Here is a 21,503-nt window from a genome sequence, read left to right on the forward strand (position 1 = left end):
CTGATACTAACAGGTAGGGAAGCAGGTAATCCATGGGAATAGTGAATATAACAAACAGAATTTAAGAATAGGTCAAAGGGATACAAAAATCCTTCACCTTCTCTTAGATAATTAAGGATCCATTCATTCTAGTGCCCAATTTTCCCATCAAACATTAAATAAATATATAAATAAATACTTTCCATGTTTTCAGTTCCTTCTTTAAATGTCTTTTGAAATATTTGAAAGAATTTTTGTTAAATTGCAGAACAGTACACAGACAAGAGGTTAAAACACAGAAAGATTATGATAGTAGATAGTGGAGATTACAATCTGCCATCCCAGAGAACTAGGATGATCAACCAAAGTTGAAGAACATATCTGGGGGTCTACAAGCGTATCAGTTAAACTTTCTCCTAATAGTTATTTAGCTTGTCCTTGGACCTTGTATATTTGTTAAGTCTGATTTGAACTTCAGGATTAAGGAATGACTGCAAAAATGTTTTTTTGTTGTTGTTGTTTTGTTTTGTTTTTTTAATCACAGTGTTGTAACACAACATTTCCTATAAACAAAGTCTCCGTTTCAGCCACATTTCAATGTCCTAGAATGCACTGCCCAGGAGACCTGTAGATGGCAGGTAAACACAATATAATTTTCTCTCATGTTTTCCTAAATCCAACAAAATTTCTTGCTTGTTTTTCAGTGTTTGATGCCACATTATCGTATTACCACAACAAAGCAATTGATTGGATCTGTTCTTCACATGTGTATTAGCGCCTTGTTAATTAAGAACACCAGGATGCTTTTCTTCCTAAGCAGAAAAAAAACTATTTATTTTGTTAACTCTGAAATATGCTCATTGCAAATGCATTAGGAACATGGTCTCATTTCCCTCAGTTCTTTTTTTTTTTTTGCCCCTCATTAAATAACTCATAATTATTTTAGAGTAATCTGGATTCATTCTGCAATGTAGCATGTAATCATAGTGATTCCATAATATTTTTCATTGGCACCTCTTATCCTTCTGTGGTTATCCATCACTTTTCGTTGTTTTTTTCAAGTCTAGTGCATCTATTTCACATGTTGAAAAGTTCTCTCATTCTTTCATTATTTTTTAATTTCACTTTTTCAACTCTTTCTTAAACAATAGCAACCAGCCTTTCTATAGCAGCATCACAGAAATCATTTAAACTTCAGTAGCAATCTCCACCATGATTATCATCTTACTATACCACCTCTAGGGAAGTCTATATATCTACACATCTATATATCTAAAGATTGGATTTTTTTAGTGACAGGACTAGATGTCATATGAACTTCAACCTGTATGAAAGCTCCATCAGAGACAGTAAATCCTGCAGACAAACTACAACTTTAACAGATTACAAGAATTTTAGTTCCCTGTGAATATTTTATTTCCCCCTGAATTTCTGTACAAACTTGAGAGCTGGAACAGCCCCAAATTTTTAGAATACAGACGAAATGTATTCAGAGAATATATTTGCCTTTCAAAGAGATTCCATTTTGAGTTTACTTCACAGAGCATTCACAACCGACCTTTCTCCCAACATACTTTTGAAACAAGTCATTGAGTGTTCAAGCTCCTTATGGCAGCCACCTCGATTGACACACAAGAAATAAACTGATGTTTGGAAACCGATGACAAGATAAAACAGGGGGAAATATATTATGTCTGAACATCCTCCAGTAACTATGCCAGGTCTAAACCATAACCATGCTCTGTTAAACAAATGCAGTTTCTGTTTTCTAGCCTCAAAACTACAGGATTTGCCAGTTGCACATTTGTGCTACTACTCATGGAGTGTTTGACAGTAGCTTTAATCTGTGCTATCCATCTTCAGTGTCTCTACACTACTTACTACTACATATTTTTTTCCTATCATTCTTGATAGCAAACATCTTCTCCTGTGTAAATCCCTTTTCCATGCCTTTTAGACTATTGAAGTCTAAATACCGTAATCAGTGTTAAAAACAAACAAATGAAAACATTTACTGAAATACCCTCCAGATAAGAGCCAGGAAAAATGAATAGAATAGTACAGTTGGAAGGAACCTGCAAAGATCATCCAGTCCAACTGCCTGAACCCTTCAGGGCTTACCAAAAGTTATTACTTTACTTAACACGCTTTAAAGCGTATTAGTAAGGACATTGTCCAAGTGTCCCCTGAACAGGCATGGGGCATCAACTACCTTGTTAGGAAGCCTGTTCCAGTGTTTGATCGCCACCACATTTTTCCTAATAGGGAAAAGACCTCTCCTAAGGGGAGGTCTGAACCTCCCCTGGTGCAGCTGTGTGCTGTTCCACTGTGTTGCTGTTCTGTCATTGGCAACCAGGGAGATGAGACCAGCACCTCCATCTCCACTTTCAATAATTTATATTAAGCAACATTAACCAACAGCAAATAGGAAAGTTTTAAAAAAATATTAGAATTTTTCACAATATATACATATCTCACTAGTGACAATATTTAAATTACTTACATCTAGAAAACAACAGTTTTGTAACAACAAAAATATTTTAAGTAGAAGGGAATTGTGTGATGTTTCCCAGCACCTACAGCTTGACCACGCACTCTAGTCAATGGCAGTTTGCAACTTCACTGAAGAGCAGGGCTTATGATGTTACTGGAATTTGAGCAGCAAATACCACTAGTAAAATTTACATTTCTAAGACCAGATTTTTTTTCCTACTTTTCACCAAAGCTCACTTTTAAAATATTTCAATAATTTCGAATTAATATTTGTTATTTTAATTAATAATTTATTTTATAATAGTACTCCAGTGCTCATTCAAAGCTTCCATAAGAATGTCAGCATTTATTCTATTAAATAAAAGCAAAGTTCCTCTGTATCACAAAATGGCGATTATTGATTGTTGTTTTGAACAAGCATTACAAACATGTGCTCCTCATTAATATATATCAGAAAAATGACTAAAAAGCATATTGCTATATGAAAAATCCTCTGTATGCTAGAACTGCTCATTTAAAACAACAATGCCATGAAATTATTTTTTCCCATTATGTATCAGAAGCCCGCCATCTTAAAATTCATTCTGGCTCCCACATTATAAATACACCAAAGCATTTCTATAGGCCATGCCAAAAAAAAATCAGCAGGCACTCGCTGACTTTTGCCAACAAAAGCATGACTCTTTGCACAAGAATTTTCTTGCCATTTATAAACAAAGACATTTTGGAAGCTCACGCCTGTGATTCGTTGTGGCAACTGATACACTCCACCATAAGATAAAGCAGATTGCAAAAATAATCCACTGCACTAAACATTATAGGATCTATGCACCATATATTCAGGAATTAATTAAAATGATATGCAAAATTATCCAGTAGCATTAATAGAAAAAAAATGCAAGACTACAAAATTGCAAAGTCACGAACCTCTAACACTAAAAGATAATGTCGAATATTTTATTACCAAGTAACAACTTTGAAGTTAAACTTCACTTTGACATGGAATAATCTCAGTCAATTCTGACAAGACTTCTTCACCATTTATTTGCCCTTCCATCTTGTTGACTGTTTCAGTGGCAGAACACATGAAGGTCAGTCTCATCTGTACAGAAGTGTTCCAACCAACTACTCTGGCATCATGCCTCACCACAGTGCACAGGAGCTTGAGCACTTCACCTTTTTCCCACTGCCCTCCCTACAGTGATTGCCATAAGAGAAATACCACAGGGACCTGACCTGAGCTGGATCAGAAGCTTCATTTCCTCTCCAGCTATGCACCAGACACAGTAATACAGTAACTAGAGCTAACTTTTCTAGGCTCTGTCTAAAGTCTGAATATTGCAGTTGCAATTTTTATTTATGCTCCTGTAATAGGATTAGGTGAGAGAAGCCAACATATTTACAGTATTTTAGTTCCCGTATCGCAGTAACACACAAGAAGCAGGAGCACTTTGAAGCATGTTATATATTCGGTCTCCGATTCTTATTTGCCCAAGAAGCAGGAAGTTCACTGGGGGTTAATACATACTCTGCTCTATCTACTTAATTTTGTGCTGTCTTCTTGATGCTTGCACAATTTTCATCTTTTATTAAAGCATAAGAATGCACTGGATGACAAACTAAAAAAGCAGAAGTCAAGACTCTCTTTATTTCATTCCATTTCTATGATTTTTAAAACTGCTAATATTGCATGTGGTTCACACACACACACAAACAAAAGAAACTGTTCCATTTTTCTGTAGCTGAAACCTGAGGTTTTATTCATCAGGCTTTTTTGTTGTTGATTGGTATGAGTTTGTTTAATTTTGTTTGTTTATTTTTCTATTAAACTCATCAGGAGACCACCTTATGAAGAATAATTTAAAATTTTAGTAAACAGTTCAGGATTTGGCTCACGGAAATCTGTCATGCCAAACAACAATTCTTGTATAATAACATTCAAGACACACATAGTGATAACATAAATAAATAAATAGTGCAGGTTAGTGTAGTTATATTATACAGAACACAGAAACGTCTAGTTTATAATACTTCTGTGCTGACTCCTAATATCATGCTTAGTCTACAAAAGCCCAAAACAAATAAATAAAACTCCAGCTCCTGAACAAAATAATAAACTGACTGAAAGTATACCCAACACTGTCAGTATAAATACAAAGAAATACAAGGCTGTATTTTTTTTTCTTCCTGTTTACTTTGCAACATGAAAGAAAAACTTAGATTGCAGTTTTCCAAATTCACCGAGCAAATTGGTCACATAACTCCCATCAAATTCAGTGGAAGTTATTTGGCTAAACTTCCCGATCATCTTCATTTACACTTTAAAAAACTGTCTTTACAGATGAACTCTTCTCTGAGGGATATAAAAAAATAACTAACCCACAGGTAACAACCTTTATGAAAAGTAATTCAAAAGTTTGGTCTTACCTCATTAAATCTTGTCACAAGATCTTCTACAGCATTATGTTCACCATTTGGGGAAGAAAGGATAGTAGCAGATATGGAAGCTTTAATACATGGAAGCTTGCTTTGACATTCAGCATTACCCAAATCCCTGGTTAAAAAGCAGAGGTAGTCAATGGGTAAGACTTTCCGGTAAAGCTCCTGTTCCTGCTCAGTCAGAATGCTGGCAACCTCCTCCGGGAACTGAATGAGGTGCTGCAGGTCCACCAACTCTTTGCTGATACCAGCCACATTGGAGGGAAGGAGGCTGGAGCCGGCCATAGATGTACACGCTTGGCGTTCTAAAACAAAACAAATAAAAATTTTATTATGTTTCTTTTCCTTTAACTAGGACTGTGCTGTGCAAAAGTAAGACATCTTGTTCCTTTTGTTCTTGTAAACCATTCATTAATTTACTCAGCCATACAGTAATTTATAATTACTTTATATTTAAACAACCTAACACATTCTTTTAGTTGGGATCCTTCCATATACATCTATAAAACTATACCTGGTATTAGCTAGACAGCTGGTAACTGGGACTTCTGAGATTGTCGAGCTACCTGCCAAAATGTGCTTGCTTCTTGACTTATCCAAACACCTGATTCCATCACCTTCAGTCTTGGCAAAACTCCAAATAAAAGGATTGTCTTGGCAGGGTATGCCTCTGTTTCAACTCCATATTAGAGTCAGCAGTACAAAGGGATTTGAGGCCTTGACTGAGGCAGCAGGACTCTCTTGGCACAAGAAATAATGTATAATAATATAGCACAACCCATGTTGTTACTGCTTCGCTTCATATCCCTCTTGTTGTAAGACACAACTCATCTGAACTCACTGCATTGCAAAACTAAATGTCTGAAGTTACAAAACATTTTTCTTTCCTCTGGAAAAATGCATATATTTTGGAGTATGCATGTTTTATCCATTATTACAAAAGATTCATGTAAGTTTTTTAATATCCTAGCAGCAATGTCCCTAGAAAAATAAAACTTTTCCTAAGAAGGAAGAAGCCACGCTTTGTAAGACCATGTAGAAAGCCTGAAATATCAACACAATGATTCCAAAATAGTGAGTATGAGTCTTCCGACTAGATAAGTTTAGAATGGGTACTCTGAACAATAATTTTTCAAGAATTACTTAAATATATAAACAGTCATAGTAGTGTATTCTGTACTCATCTTCCTTCCCAGGAAAAGCAGTTTATTTTTCTGTGTTGCTTCATAAAATAGCTTTAGAAGGGTTTTTTTGCACACATAATGGATTATACACTCCAGAACTATTGTTTTTATCTTGATCTTTTACATATCAATAAACTTTCATTTTATACAGGGTGCAAATCTCCTTTCTGTTCTCTAAATAAAGTTCATAATGACTGATTACGATTCATTCTCATATAACAAACAAAATACGCTACATGATGTTTCCCTTGTTACGTTCATTTTACACAAACTCTATTATGAACCAGTGGGAAGTTAAAAAGAAAGAAAATTGCCTATTCTTAAAATAGTCCACTAAAAGTCAAAAGATAAATTATAGCAGACTTAAATAAAGCCTTCGGGCTAACAAAACAAGTTGAGAAACTTTCAAGTACTGAAAAGCTTCTGAAAGAGCCAAGTTTCTGTGTCTAGACTGGCAAGGAAATAAGCATTTTCAACACGCAATATTGTGGTTAGGTAGTGAGGAACAGGTGCAACTTCAAGGACAGTAAAGTATTGCTCTGCAGTATCTGCAGGTATCAAGAAATCTGTCAGTGAAACTCCTACAAAGTCCATGGAAGAAACTGTAGCAGCAGGAGTGCAGCTGATACCCAAGGAAAGGATCACAAGCCAGGCACAGTTATAAAGGCTCATAGCTCATGGCTGAAGTGTGGATAGAAATGAACAACCGGAAATATAACTTATTTCTGTTGACCATTTCTACAGCTATAAATATTTCTTTCATCCATAATTCCCATCCTAGCATGTTTTGATTGTTATATATACAGCTCTACTGAGTCTGATATTTTATCTGCTCCCGTTCCATTTTTCTGCACTGTCACAGAAAATCCAGGATTCTCACTCTCAGCTTCACCACCCTCCCATCCATAACTTACACCCTGCACAAAAGTCTCCTCCTACTTTTTCTTGCTATCCCTCTATTTGCCTGTACTAATCTAGCCTTTTTTTTCTGGACTACTTCTTTATCTCTTTCTCCCATCTATGACTTTTATCATTTTTCATGCCAGCAACTGATCTGCATTGCTCTGTCTGCTAGTTTCTGCTGTGAAGCTCCCTGTCCAGTCCCATCCACAAGTCCTCAAGCTTTGTGTTGTCACTTTTTGTTCTCCAGGAAACAGTATTATGGTGCTTCAAAGACGAGGTTCTTGGATTAACTCACAGAACAGAACTGCTTTCAGGCCAAATTCACAGTACATTTTGTTAGAGTTAAGGCACGATGCAATCCTCAATAAAATTAGCTGCTGCAGCAGCAAGTTGTATTATTTTTTGCGCACTGCCACATCAAGTTAATGCTAAAGCTAGCAAAAGAAAATGAGAAGGACCCTGAGTATTCATTTGCAAGTTGTCTAATGCTGGAATTGATAGCTTTGTTTATCCTTTGATAAACAACTAAATCACATAATCTTTTAAATAGCAACCACTGCTGTCATTAATCAAAACAAGATAACCTAGCATTAAAAAAGGGCTCATGGGTTGACTTAATCATTGCTGATAGATGGGGGGGGGGAAGTACCTACACTTTTCTATAAAAAGAATAAATTATTTAAGAATGGGAGAAAAATACAGAACGTCTGCTTTTGAGGTATTATTCAGCATAGGCCCATCACAAACTCTTGAAAAAACACTGTCTCAAGAATCGTTCTTTTTTATTATAAGAATCTTTTTATAAGATTTTACTAAGGAGCTCTATCAACAGATTAGCTTCAGACTAACTCAACTTTTATTATGGTAAAACCTAGAATTTCCATACCTCCTGTATAGGTACAGGATCTATAAAAGCTATGGTGAATAAACAAATTTCAAGATGCAAATATGTAAAAACTGTGTGTACACAAAACTTTCTGTACACAAAAATTTCAAGATAGTGTTGAAGACTTGATTTTTGCTGGTATTTTCTTTTTATTGAACTCTATTATGTTTGTGTTTGATATATTAGCAGAGATTGATTTGGGATTTTTTTGAATATGAAAAACTAGGAGTTCATTTTGACGAAAAATGCAAAGAAGCTTTGCATTTATAAAAACGTAAAACAAGTTCTGCTAGAAGGCTAGTGTTAATTATCTGCAATCTTTCCTATTATTTTTCCACATTTGTGGAAAAATAACTGTTGTGTTTTATTAAACACAACAGTTATGTGACATATGTGACATTACCTAACAATAAAAGCAAAATTATCTATTTACCATATTACTTGTAAAGTTAAAATTAAATGGTGCTTGTTTGTTAAATTTTATTTCATCATGCACCCAGATGATTTATTTATACACAACATGTTATAAATGTTGGGCTGCTGCCACAAGTTTTCCCTGAGCAGAAATTCAGTACTGGCTTTGAGCAAGTAAGTGGAATTTTTAGAAATACAGAAGGAAAATAAATACAGCGCTGTGATCACACCAATGTCAAAAGTGCTAATCCTCCTCAAAATTACAGTTGTCAACCCTGCAGTTTGTACTTTGATAAAATCACATCACTTTCCATGTGAGTTCTGACCAAGTAAGGACAGTGGTACAGAATTGCTTTCATCCAAACACCACAGCTCTTAGATCTGATACTTGTAGGATTGCGCTATGCCTCACTACAGTGAGTATACCTAGGGAAAAGCCATGTTAAAAGGTAACGTGGGCTACACATTAACACCTACATGCTAAACTTCTACATCATTAAAAATATAAATATTCCTATTGTACCAATATTTTGCAATCTGTGTCTCTCAATGGAAGCCTTTTTAACAAACAATGCTACAGACATCATCCAAACTGTTCCCGTGCTTTATGAGAACACACAGTATGTTTATGATGAAAAAATAAAAGCAGACCACAGAAAAACTGAAGAACCAAAGGTCAAAAACTGTCAGTGTAGATACTATTGAAACATTCTGTTCAAAAAGAGCAAAAATACAATTAAAAACTCTTCCAAAGCAGAATACCCTTAGATACGTAGCACATGACAGTTTAATTGAACAACAGCTTCAGATACAGATCAGCGTAACCAGGACAGTGTTACTTTGGTGTCCCTCAGCTGCAATGCATCGCAGTACCATAACAATCAAACCAACAAGCTTTTATTAATTTCCTGTTCTTCTTCTGTATAATTAAAAACATATCTCTATCTTTTAACGAACATGCATTCCCCGTTATCAAAATCAAATGCAAACAACCCACTCTGATATCAAAGAGCCTGATATTAAACTTAGTGGGAAGCTTGCCACAGAACAGGATCGAGTGCAAATTTAATTTCACTGTAGAAGTAACTGAAATCAATAGATCCCATTTCTTCTTCAAATTTACATATGAGTCATGTAATCAAAAACCTACATGCTCTCTCTCCATATCCCTAAATCTAGCAATATGAGTTACCTCTTAAAACTGCATATCAGCATGCAATTTACATCATTAGCAGGGGAGCTCTGTAACTACAGGACACTCATGTGAAATAAAATCGTTGTTCAGTATGACCTGAGCATCAGTAAACAGAAGATAATACTCTGAGCAAAGCGAGTTTCCCAGATGACTATTTGAAGAAGAGAAAATGAATCTAGCTAGGGTCGGCAGAGAAAATAATCTTTTATTAGGACAAGTAATATCACAGGCATATTCCAGATGCACAAGATCATTTCAGGTTTGGAACAGAAAGAACAAACTTCATAGCTAGTTTGAGAATACCTACTCTGAGTTTAATTTGATCATGATAATAACAAGATAATTGGAAAAGGTGACTTCCAGTGCAGCAGAGGTGAGGCCACAACAGGCTAGGTGAAAAGAACATTAGTTTCCACCGAAAAAGGGGAAAAATAAAAAAGATGGATAGAAAACAATTTTCCTAGAAATTTTTGAAAACCAGACTGAACCGTGCTCTCTTCCTAAATCTTTTGCAGTTACACCATCAGTCAAACAAAACCACAGAAAAAAACTGAGGAGTATTGGTAGAGATATAATCTGCCTGTATCAATTCTGACTGAAAACACATTTAAGTTGACTAAACAAATGGCTTATTAGCACAGATGAGACATGTATAGGCCTGGGAAAGAATCATTGTTTTTTTCCACAAAAGGTATGCATAAATATTCTCACAGGGCAAAACCTATGCACAGAAAAACATTAATTCAAATTTTAAAGTTGATTAAAGAAAACCAATATGAAGGCTTTATTAATATATTAACTTTAAATTAACAGGGACATAGCAATCCTTACACTTTTCAAAAGTTCCTACTGACAAGCATGAACTTGAAAATCCATTTAAACTGTGTCTGTGGTTGGATTCAGAAGATCTTGGCTTTAACCTATATACATATATATATATATGCATAGCAACTCAATATATAGCAGGAATTTAAAGTGAAGCATCACCACGAGCTCACTTCACCTGAGCCTGCCATGCCTGCCTCCAATATCCAAAACGGACAGCAACAAGGCGCCTTGTGTAATTACATCTACACTGCTGCTCAGGTATTTGGCAGTGTATCCAAGAGATTTTACCACTCCACTAGCCTGAGTCATTGACAGAAATATTTTGCATTGTACCAAAGAAGAATTTGGCTGTTTGTCTATGAATTTCCATATACTGTCAACACATTTAACCAACCATTTCCAGCTCCACATGGCTGGTATTGGTTACAGCTGATCGAAACAATCCCAGGAATATCCATAAGAAATGGATGAGTTGGTTTTGCTTCTGGCTGTATTTGCACTGGAGGAAAACAAAAAGAAAAAAAAAAAAAAAGGATATAAGTAGAGACATTTTAACAGTAATTTTGACTCTGCAAAAGCAGTAGCAGTTCCCAGAGCAGAAGTCCTGTTTTGTTCTGATTTCCTAATTCCTTCCCAGTTCAAGGCAACTAGTGAAATGCTGGGACTGCATCTTCCAGCAGGCACATGTGGATGACTAGCAATGCCTCCAAAATATCTGCATAACAATCAGTGTGATATTGTGGTTTAACCCAGACAGCAAACATTTCTACTGTGCCTGAAGTATCAGGCTCTGAAGGCAGTGCCTTAAAAAATGACGCCAGGGCTACCACTGAAGCAAATAGATACCTCAGCTACCAAAGGCACTTGGTCTTATGCAAGGTTTGGCTGAACACAAAGGCTTGTTCACAGACATTAAGGAGAGATGAATCAGCACAGTGTGTATTGTCACAAGTCTGAGGAGACCCACCATCTAAATGTTCAGTCAGAAAGCAGCCTTACTGCTCCCTCTCTACAAGTTTGGTAATGGGTCACCCAAGCCCTGCTATTTTAGGGGACCTTTACCTCTTGCTGTAGCTCTTGAAACTATATCCTGATTTCAAAACACCTGCCAGAAGAAGGTTTGATTACAATTTTGGTAGATAGGCACTGAGTGTGCGCTCAGCTAGTTGAAAATTCTATCCAAAAAGCTTTTTGACACAACATGGCACACTGCACCTCACACTGCAACAGCAGGCTCAAGATTTCATCGTTTCAGAGGCAACTACAGTCATGAAGTCTCGATTAATTCATAAAGGTATTTTTGAGTCTTGCTCCCTCCCTTATTCTCATCTCAGATATACCACTGTATTCTTAATTCATCCTTCCTTCGCTCCTTCCTTCCTTCCTTCCTTCCTTAATCTCCTGATACTCATTTCCTCTTTGGCAGTCCAGGTACTCAAACCACACAAAACCAAGATTGCCATCCACTGCACAGAGCAGGTCACGCTCAAGCATACTATCGATACACTTGAGTGACTTGCTCAGTCCAGCTACGATGTAACATCCTACAACGAACAGAGCACATTATACTGCTTTTTGCCCACATAAATAAATAAATAAATAGATAGATAAGTAAAACCCCCTTTTTAAATTCCGTGCCATGACAGTCGACAGGTCAATACACTTTTATTTCATTTCTACTTAAAAACAACTTCTAGCCACCTTGCTAGATGGCATCCCTAAAGTGGCAAAGATTTCATATTTCTCTACTTTGAGATAACATTAAATCAACATTTTTAGAGGTGTTTTAAGGACCAGAGGAAGGATAAGAGAATTCAGTTCCCTCATCAGATTAAGAGTAGAATTGTAACTTCTTTTCAGGCTAATGAACCCAGCATTGGACATGTCCAACGTTTACTAAACGTAATTTTTTTCAAGCCACTGGTGGAATTACATCTGTTTATAAAAGGAGATAACATCTTGACAGCATATCAGGCAATGGGAAGGGACAGGAAGCTTCACAAACAACTGATTGAAGTCTGAGTTCTTACTCTATGAAATATTCTCAAAGACAAGATGAACAAGACACTCAACAAGATGGGCAAATAAGGGGCAGGGCCTTGCCAACAGGTTCAGCTGGTTCCTAACCTTCTCGTTGCTCCATCACAGTATTAACAGAAAAGAGCAGGAAGTCAAATGTTCCTGTTTCAAAGAGGTATTTTTCTTCAATACATTAATTGAAATTCATAAGCCATGCTGTCTGGGGAATTATTTGTGTGCTGGCAACAACATAACTCTTTATCAATCTCAGTGTCATGGGTTACAAGAATAAGCAGTGTATACAAAGTTCATATTTAGCTGAACATTAATGTCAATAAATAAAAACCCTGCAAATTTCACTTGAAACAATAAAAATGAAATATGATTTGTATGTTGAAGGATGTTATGCACACACACAAATCGGAAATCTAGTTGGGATCAACAATTGTGGACAGACAGTTGTGGGATGGAAGAGGAACTTGTGGAGGCTTTTTTATTTTTTTTTTTGTTTGTTTGTTTGTTAGCTTTCACAAGATATTAAAGCTAAAGGCATTTCTTTGCACTGACTATTCCTAACAAAATAATTTTATTGGGCATAATATCTGAATTCTTTCTAATTATACTGATATTTCATCTACCATAACAACAGTAAAGATGAACATATATACCTACTTTGCCTGTGGCAATGGCTTTATTGTCACTTTCTATCCAGGCTACTTCGGAGGACCATCTCTACTTCCAGTGCTAACCTGTCTTTGAATTTTAAAATCTCATTGTGAATCAGAAATGGTGGGTGGGTTGAAGCAATGGTGCCCATTCAGTTGAACTCTTTCTACAGGTAGATACAGAAATCTAATCTTCTGGTAAGCTGAGATAAGACTGCAATGTCAGATTTGCACAACAACAAATATTTGTCCCACTGTTCAATTTTGCTGCCTCAAATCATGTAGTAATAGCTATTACTTTGAAGAATCTCTCCAGCAAATTAGGATGCTCCATGCTCAGATTATGGCTGCTCTGAGTGGAAAGAAATCATAGGTACACTGCCAGACTTCTTGTTGAACTATTTCAGGTTTTTCATTATTTTCCTGCAGTGAAATCTCATCTAATGAATCCTCTTTACCAATCCCCTGGAGATCTTTTCAGTGATATTCTGCTTTCACATATTTTTCACAAATTTTTCTGGTAAAAGCTGGCACATTAGTAGCCCATCAGAATCTTGACTTGGGCTTCTGGCAATCTAGCAACACACTAGCAGGAGAGTTCTGCATGCAGGATCTGTATTCATGTTTTCAAGAGCTTTAAAAATACTAGATATAAATACATTGCACCACATGGAATGTTAAGTTCAAATGCTAAATAAACGTATATATAAATTACTAGATAAGTTCCAGCACCTACGAAAGAAACAGTCAGAAAGGATGATTTATGAGTTGACTTTGGAAGAAAAGTGTTCTAGAAAAAGAACTGTACAACTCTCATTGCAAAATGAACAAGTTTGTGTCTGAGTTAAAGCAGATCCCATGTTTTAACATTTGTCCACAAAAATTGATACAAAATACTTCCAAAATCAAAGAAGAGTTTCTGTGCACTGACAGAACAAAATTAAAATAAAACACACACAGCTCTGAGTTAACTCTGCAATGGAGAAATACCCAGTGGTTAAAGGCAGCACCAGAACTTCAGATCAGGTTTCAATATGTGTATATTTTGTTCAAGAAGGATGAAAATTAAATTTATTTTATTTTTTTTTCCAGAAATATTTTTTCAGTTTTAAGAATCAAACAAATCTGTTATGAATCAGTAAGAACAGGGGAAAAGTTAAATAAAAATATAATTTCACAGTACATGTATACCTGTGGAAAACAAGGACGTAAACAGAGCATGTATATAAACTCAGATACCCATTAGAGCTGAGGCTCATCATCTCAAATTTTCATATTTTCCTTTTTAAAGTATTATAGACCATATCAAGTGTAGTTGCAGTAAGCCATGGCACTCACAACCTAAATGACTGTAAAACCAGAACATTTCACATTCGAAACATTTTCAACATTTTAAAGCTGCAGCCTTGAAACATTCCTCTCTAGCCTGAGGGTACTGGCCTTCCACACTGCCTATCTCTGTATTTAGTTAATGAGCTGCTGCAGTTTGCTCCTCAGCTGCACAAATTTTATCAACTGTCACAAACACGACCCCAGTTTGCGTTCCTGCCTCAGGTCCTCAGAAATACATTTCACAACAAACATCCTCCTCCTTACTTTGGTCTCACCCTGAACGCCAAGCTATGCATGACAACAGACACTTTAAAGATATGGGGGAAAGACAGGCATCTTTTCCCACCTTGTCCAGCTACCCAAATACTGCAGAGAATAAGAAATCCTAAGTTCAAGGAACTATTACAATGATAATTGTTTCACTGCCAATCATTAAAATCATTATTAAAACCAACCCTAAATACAGTCCTTTAAGGTAAAACTGATAAAGGCTCACTACAGCTTCAGTGTCATACCGAGCAAAGCAAACAGCAAAACTGCAGTGATGTTTTTACATCAGTGTATTTACAAGTGCATTTACAAGATGAAGACTTAGATGTCAAACAGAGAAATTGATTTTAATGATAATTGTGTCAAGGAATAACATGAGAATTAAATAAGATCCAATACATGTAGTCTTAATGATTAATTAATCTTTCCTCTTGAATCATCATATAAAAGATAATCTGGTGCGTGAAAGATGCTACCAGAGTTTCCACACAAACCAAAAGAGGCAAATATTCTGTATGAGATATTTTGCTTGCTATTATTTCTGATTATTGGAATAAAACAAATCCAAGTCACATCCAGTAAAAACAACGCTAGATTAAACATTCCAGATTTAAACCCTGAAGCTTAGCAGTGAAAGAATTTTAAAGGAATGTAAAGGCACTTGAAAAATGTTTGATCAATTCAGAGGTTTCATCATTCTGGCCTGCTCTCAGAAGTTACTTAAACTGAATCTGATAATAACACTAGGTCAAGTTCTGTCCTCTATGTAATTATTTCACATAGAAGGGACAAAGAATAGAACCCCTAACAGAAAATATTGTTGACAATGTGTTCAAAGTATTCTGTTCATTCAAAATAAATGGCCCATGACATTAAATATGCCTAATAGTTAAGGTAGCATAATATACTAAGGTATAAGTAAAAAAAATGCATTAGAATATTACTCAACTATTGTGATAATGATTTCATATTAAAAGTCAGCAGTGGGCAGCAGGAAAAAAACTACTAAAACCAGTATGGTCTTTCAAATTGCTGTTATAAAAAGTACCAAGATTTAGAAAGATTCCTAAAAGAAAGAGTAGATAATAATAGTGTATTCTATATTTTGTTATACAGATATATTTATTACAATGCAGTAATTCCACTCCTTGTTTCAAAATTCACTATATAAAGGAAAATTTAAAAGGACTCTCATGCATGACTAAATGAATGAACCAAGGATCCGTACTTTTAAACAAGATACCAAAAAGTGATGAACTGGAAATAAATTGGTGGGTTTCACAACAGTGTGAAGAGCAGATACTACTCTTAAACAACATTCATGTAGCACCTGAACTTCACTATTGAAGAAATAGCATACAGGTACTTTGAAATTTTAAGAGTATTCACTAGAATTGGTCAAAAAGAGAGGGCGTTGGTTTAGATGCAAAAATTAATACACAATTAGCGGACAGGAAAACCCATAGAAACTTCAGTTGTTAGTGACCCGGCCAATAACATGGCTGCAGCCACGATATTCCCTGGGAATGCTGTGCAGTAGGTAGATGGCTCCTCGTACACATTCTGTTGTGCACTGGAAGGATGGCCAGCTACCTCTACCTCCACACACGAGAGCTGTGCTACAGTCAAAATAATATTTTACCTATTTAGAGTGTGCAAAAACACAGAAGAAAAATAAGAATCACAGAATTTTATAGGTTGGAAGAGACCTCAAGATCATCAAGTCCAACCTCTGACCTAACACTAACAGTCCCCACTAAACCATATCCCTAAGCTCTACATCTAAACGTCTTTTAAAGACCTCCAGGGATGGTGACTCCACCACTTCCCTGGGCAGCCCGTTCCAGTGTCTAACAACCCTTTCGGTAAAGAAGTTCTTCCTAACATCCAGCCTAAAACTCCCCTGGCACAACTTAAGCCCATTCCCCCTCGTCCTGTCACCAGGCACACGGGAGAACAGACCAACCCCCACCTCGCTACAGCCTCCCTTCAGGTACCTGTAGAGAGCGATAAGGTCACCCCTGAGCCTCCTTTTCTCCAGGCTGAACAAGCCCAGCTCCCTCAGCCGCTCCTCGTAAGACTTGTTCTCCAGGCCCCTCACCAGCTTCGTAGCCCTTCTCTGGACTCGCTCCAGCACCTCCATGTCCTTCTTGTAGCGAGGGGCCCAAAACTGAACACCGTACTCGAGGTGCGGCCTCACCAGAGCCGAGTACAGGGGGACAATCACCTCCCTGGCCCTGCTGGGGAGGTGATCGTCCATGTCCAAGAACCCATGTCCTTTCTGTAATCCTTCCATAAATTCATAGATAAATACAAATACAGTATTTTATATTTGGATTAAAAGAAATTAAGGCAAGCTATATTCCATTTGCATTTTTTTTCTTGGAGTTAAGTGTGGATTATCTTCAAAGCTAGTATTAATAGAGGCACATCTGTAAACTACTGTAAAAGCAATTTTGGAATATACCGGTGGAGTCTCATTAAGTTAAGCACGCGTGTTTTAAAGGAATATACTTGGAGGCAGTATAAAAGGTACTTTGGTTTAAAAATGATTTTAACAGCTGATAAATGTCTTCAACATTTATTGGCTGGGAATTAGAGGCATAATAAAAACAATAAAAAAGGATATAAAATGAAGACAAGGAATTAGAAACAGGTTTTACCATTTTCCTGAGAAATATGGTATCATGGGCTAAGTTCTACAAGTGCTCTTGGGTCAAAAAGTTTGTTACTTTGCAAGTGTCTTAAAAGAAATGTTTAAAAATACAATGGTCATGTAACACATTTCTTCCATGTACATTCTGTACTATCAAAGATCCAAGCAGTTTGAAACGTACACTAGCTGAAAGCTCTGGGAGCTTGACGAGTCTCTGCCAACGCAGGTGGCCAAAGAGACACAGAGAGTATCCCACATAGAAAACTCCAACACATGCAAAGGGATCAGTACAGAAAAAGAACAGGTGGTTTTCCTAACACACGTTTGTTTACTGTGGGTGAATCAGTGCATGTTCTTTCTTTCTTCCCTCAGACACAGTCTTTTCTCCAAGCTCACTGGCAAATATGTAGTATCTATCAAAATTAGATTACTGAACATTTACAAAGAATGTCAAATTAGTTTTTTGTGTTGTTTTGTTTCTGTTTTCCCATGTAGGGTTAAACTGTAACCCAGGAATCCAGACAGAGAAAAGGAAAGTGTATAACTACACATTAATAAAACCTATTTTTTGCCATACTGTTGCTTCAGAAGGGAAGTAATTCAGCTCTTTTGCTTGTGCAGATCACTTCCCCATCTAACTTGGGAGAAGCAAAACCAATCTCTCTGACTAGAAAAGCAGCAACTCTCTTAGTTATCCCTGCCTCACATTTCTTCCTAAACTGCAGTTTGAATGCATGTTTCCAGTGCAGAAAGTTACTACTTGGTAAAGAATGTAACTCCCGTAACTAATACTAAGAACAAGATTGCATAATATGTTTACACAAATGATAGAAGCTATTAAGTAATTTCTCCATTTTAGAATGTAGCTTCCAAATTTTAAAAGGGAATTTTTGAAGGTATCTTTTAATGCAAAAATTTTAATAAAACCAATTACCAGAAAACTTTCAAACAAGTTGTAACAGCAGGCATCCTTGGCAAGCTCATTTTCCCATATGAGGAAGATGACGGGAAGCTAAGGGAAATTAATATACTATTTTTATAAAAGAATAACATGATTTTACAACTTCCCACCACAGTATGTCATATTTGTGATGTTATATCATGCTAGTATTCCTTTTAAGAAAGTATTGCTACTAGCAAGCTTTTCTTAGCAAGCTCTCTGGAATCACCAGGGCTGTGCCAGGAGCCCAGTTAAGGGATCCTGCGAGGCATATTAAAAGAAAAGATAAAATCAGCAAAACCTGTGTTCTGGTCAGATCAGTATGATCAGAGTCCTTCCACTGAAATACAGAACACATGAAATTCAAGGTCACTTCATTTCAGTGGTTATACCGGTGACCGAAGGACCTCGCCACTCCAGTAGGAACCATGACTGCAATACAGTCCAGACACAGACAGGTGAGCCACCCAGGTACTCATGAATTTTATCAAAGACAAACCAGAATTCAATGTAAATTGTAAAATTATATATAAGAAGCAGCCTAGCTGGGTTAACAAGTAATTCTCTGAGCCAATTACTTGCTGGATCAAATGCAGCTAGTCTGACATGAGCTCAGTAAGTATACACTATAAAAATGTTACTGTAAAATAACCATAATACAAATTTGACAGATATTAGTCATGAAAAAAATGACAAAGAGGAGTCATAGAAATCAAATAATGATTTAAGGTAATTTAATTTAGCCTAGATGAATTTTTGTCAAGGACAGCTTCATGTAATGAAATCAATCCTGAGATGACATAGAGGGAGGGAATCATTCCTAAAATTGTATTAACTCAAATATAAAAATATACTGCATGAAATCCTGACTCCACTGATGTCATTAGCAATTTTACCACCAACTGACAGGGCCAAGATAGCACCTTGCGAATGTTTTCCTCATGGAAACCTATATTGCAGAAACTCCTCTAATTCTAGTTATTTGCTTATGTGTTTTAGCAACAGATTCTCATGTTCAACAAGTCCAAATATGACAGATTATTTTTAAGATACTTTTCTTGACAGTACAGCCAATAAGTGTAGAAATGGAAAGACAGTAAACATTAAGAAAATGCATTATTATTTGTGAATATATAACAAGTCAAAATTATTTCTCTATTTGTGAAATTATTACTTGCATTCTGTATGAACCTAAATCTCTCAGTATACATTTAAAATACTTTTTTGGGGGGAAAAGTAATTAGTATTCCAAACACAATAAATACAAAAACTTTTTGCCTAATCAAAAATTAGATCCTATAAAATTCTAGTTATTTTACTTCAGAATTGCATTTGGTTTGAACATCCACGTGCCATACATAATGCCATATCCTACACTCTTTAAATCTTTCTGTACATCTTTCTTGATGAGCTAGTAAAATGTCAAAAGCAGTTGACCTGTAAATACGTCAGCAAATGCTACGGCTTCTTTTAAACTCCGTAGAATACAATGGTGTGACCTAAAATTAAACTTGCTAGAAATTTTCAAAACTTTCTCTACACCCATAATAACAGATAAATCTCACTAAGTGAAAAGTCCAGCTGTATGAACAAACTAGAACATTTTAAAATTATCCATAAAGGTACAAGAGAGCAAAGAGCTTAGTGACAGAATAAATGTACCACAACTGTGTACCAATTTATAAATTTCCACTTAACAAAATACTCAGCTTCATGCAGATTATAGCAATGAACAACATATGCAAAAGATTCTCAGCTGCTTTGAATACATGTGAGTAGATGTATTCACTCATATAATACACTCATAATGCAGAGCAGACCATGAACCACCAATTAAGTATTTTGGATACAGTTTCTGTAATTACTTAACATTCAGATCCAGTAATCTAAGTAATTTTTTTTAGTTTAATTGTTTATAGATTTACATATCAGTACATAAAACTTGATCTGCAGACGTATTTGGAGAATCAGCAACAACATGTCTTAAGCTGAATCCTTGATTGACTTACAGTACATGGCATGGGCCCAGTTCTGAGGGAATGTTACAGATTTCCTGGAAAACTACAGCATGTCTTAATCTCTCTATTTATTTCTTCTTTTTGAGAATAAATTTCTTAATAAGATCTAGCAGTTGGACAAATTGCATTTTTTTGTTGTTATTATTATTTTTTACCATTTGTTAATAGCCTATTTGGCTTATGAAATTTCCATTCAGTCCTTACTAGCTCTCTCAATTCAGTTTATTCCAACTCATGATTTAACTAGGCTAACAGTCACAGAACAACTATGTTGTCTGCTGAAATTCACTGAGGCCCTCAGAAGCTGACTATTAGTTCTAAAGTATGCTTTCATCTCAATGGAAATGCCAGTGTGCTTAACAAACTGTGAAGTCCAGAGAAGAATCTATAGTCCTGAGACAGCAAAAATATGATATAGCTTAATGAAAAACACTCTACAAAATCACAAGAACTGATGAGATTTCAGAGCTTAAAAGATTTTGTTTCTTTCCTTTGGATGTAGGTAGATTACATACATTAGAGTGGATGAGCCTGTGTGATTTAACCTTGGAACTGAAATCTGTTCGATGGCTCAGAAGTTTAAGCCATGGAAGGATTAGTGAAATTCAGCAAACTGCAGAGAACAGGGCTGGCACACGTCTGGAAGCCGAGACGGAAAACAACAGACTACATAAAGCATTAAACAAACCTTGACTTTGTAACAAATTTCAATACCTACAGCTTGCCTCAATATCACTTATTTCATACTACCTCAAATATAAAAACTTCAAATACTATTTATCTAAGAAAGACTTTTTACAGCCTCATTAGTTATCTCTCTTTCTGCTAGGCCATAAGCAATTATTTTCTTTATATTTTTTGTTGTTCAGTGCATGTCACTGGGAAATTAGGGTAAGCTGAATTGGGCAGGATATGGTTATAAAATATTGTGTTCAAGGAAATGGAGCATGACTATGCATATTCTACTGTTGACAATTGTTGTAAAAATGAAAGTATTTATTCCATTTTTTTGTTTCCACAGGATTAATATACTTACTACACAAAAGCTCTTCTAAACAGTCACAAGATTTAACTAATGAATTGTGTCTTTGTCACTAGCTTTTAGCAGATTATACTGGAAAAGGTGCTTGACATCCTTTTCTAATATGAAAACTTAAAAAATTATTTTGATATTTGAAAACAACCCCCAAATCAGAGCCTTCTGAGATGACTTCCACAGATTTTGAGATCTCTCTTGATTTGAAGTGAAACTAATTCCTTCTCTAGAAGTACCAAATAAAAA

The 21,503-nt window shown here is 35.9% G+C and overlaps 1 protein-coding gene across 10 annotated transcripts in view; it reads right to left on the reverse strand.

The window, feature by feature from the left end:
- Positions 1-21,503, reverse strand: part of PLCE1 (phospholipase C epsilon 1) — a 155,021-nt gene that overhangs the window by 52,520 nt on the left and 80,998 nt on the right. For all 10 annotated transcript variants that reach the window (XM_035330719.1, XM_035330717.1, XM_035330718.1 and 7 more), the window contains one exon: positions 4,900-5,216. In XM_035330719.1, the coding sequence (XP_035186610.1) occupies positions 4,900-5,216 (317 nt within the window). The remainder of the gene's footprint in view (positions 1-4,899; positions 5,217-21,503) is intronic.

Source organism: Oxyura jamaicensis, chromosome 6, assembly GCF_011077185.1.
Source record: "Oxyura jamaicensis isolate SHBP4307 breed ruddy duck chromosome 6, BPBGC_Ojam_1.0, whole genome shotgun sequence".
NCBI lineage: Eukaryota > Metazoa > Chordata > Aves > Anseriformes > Anatidae > Oxyura > Oxyura jamaicensis.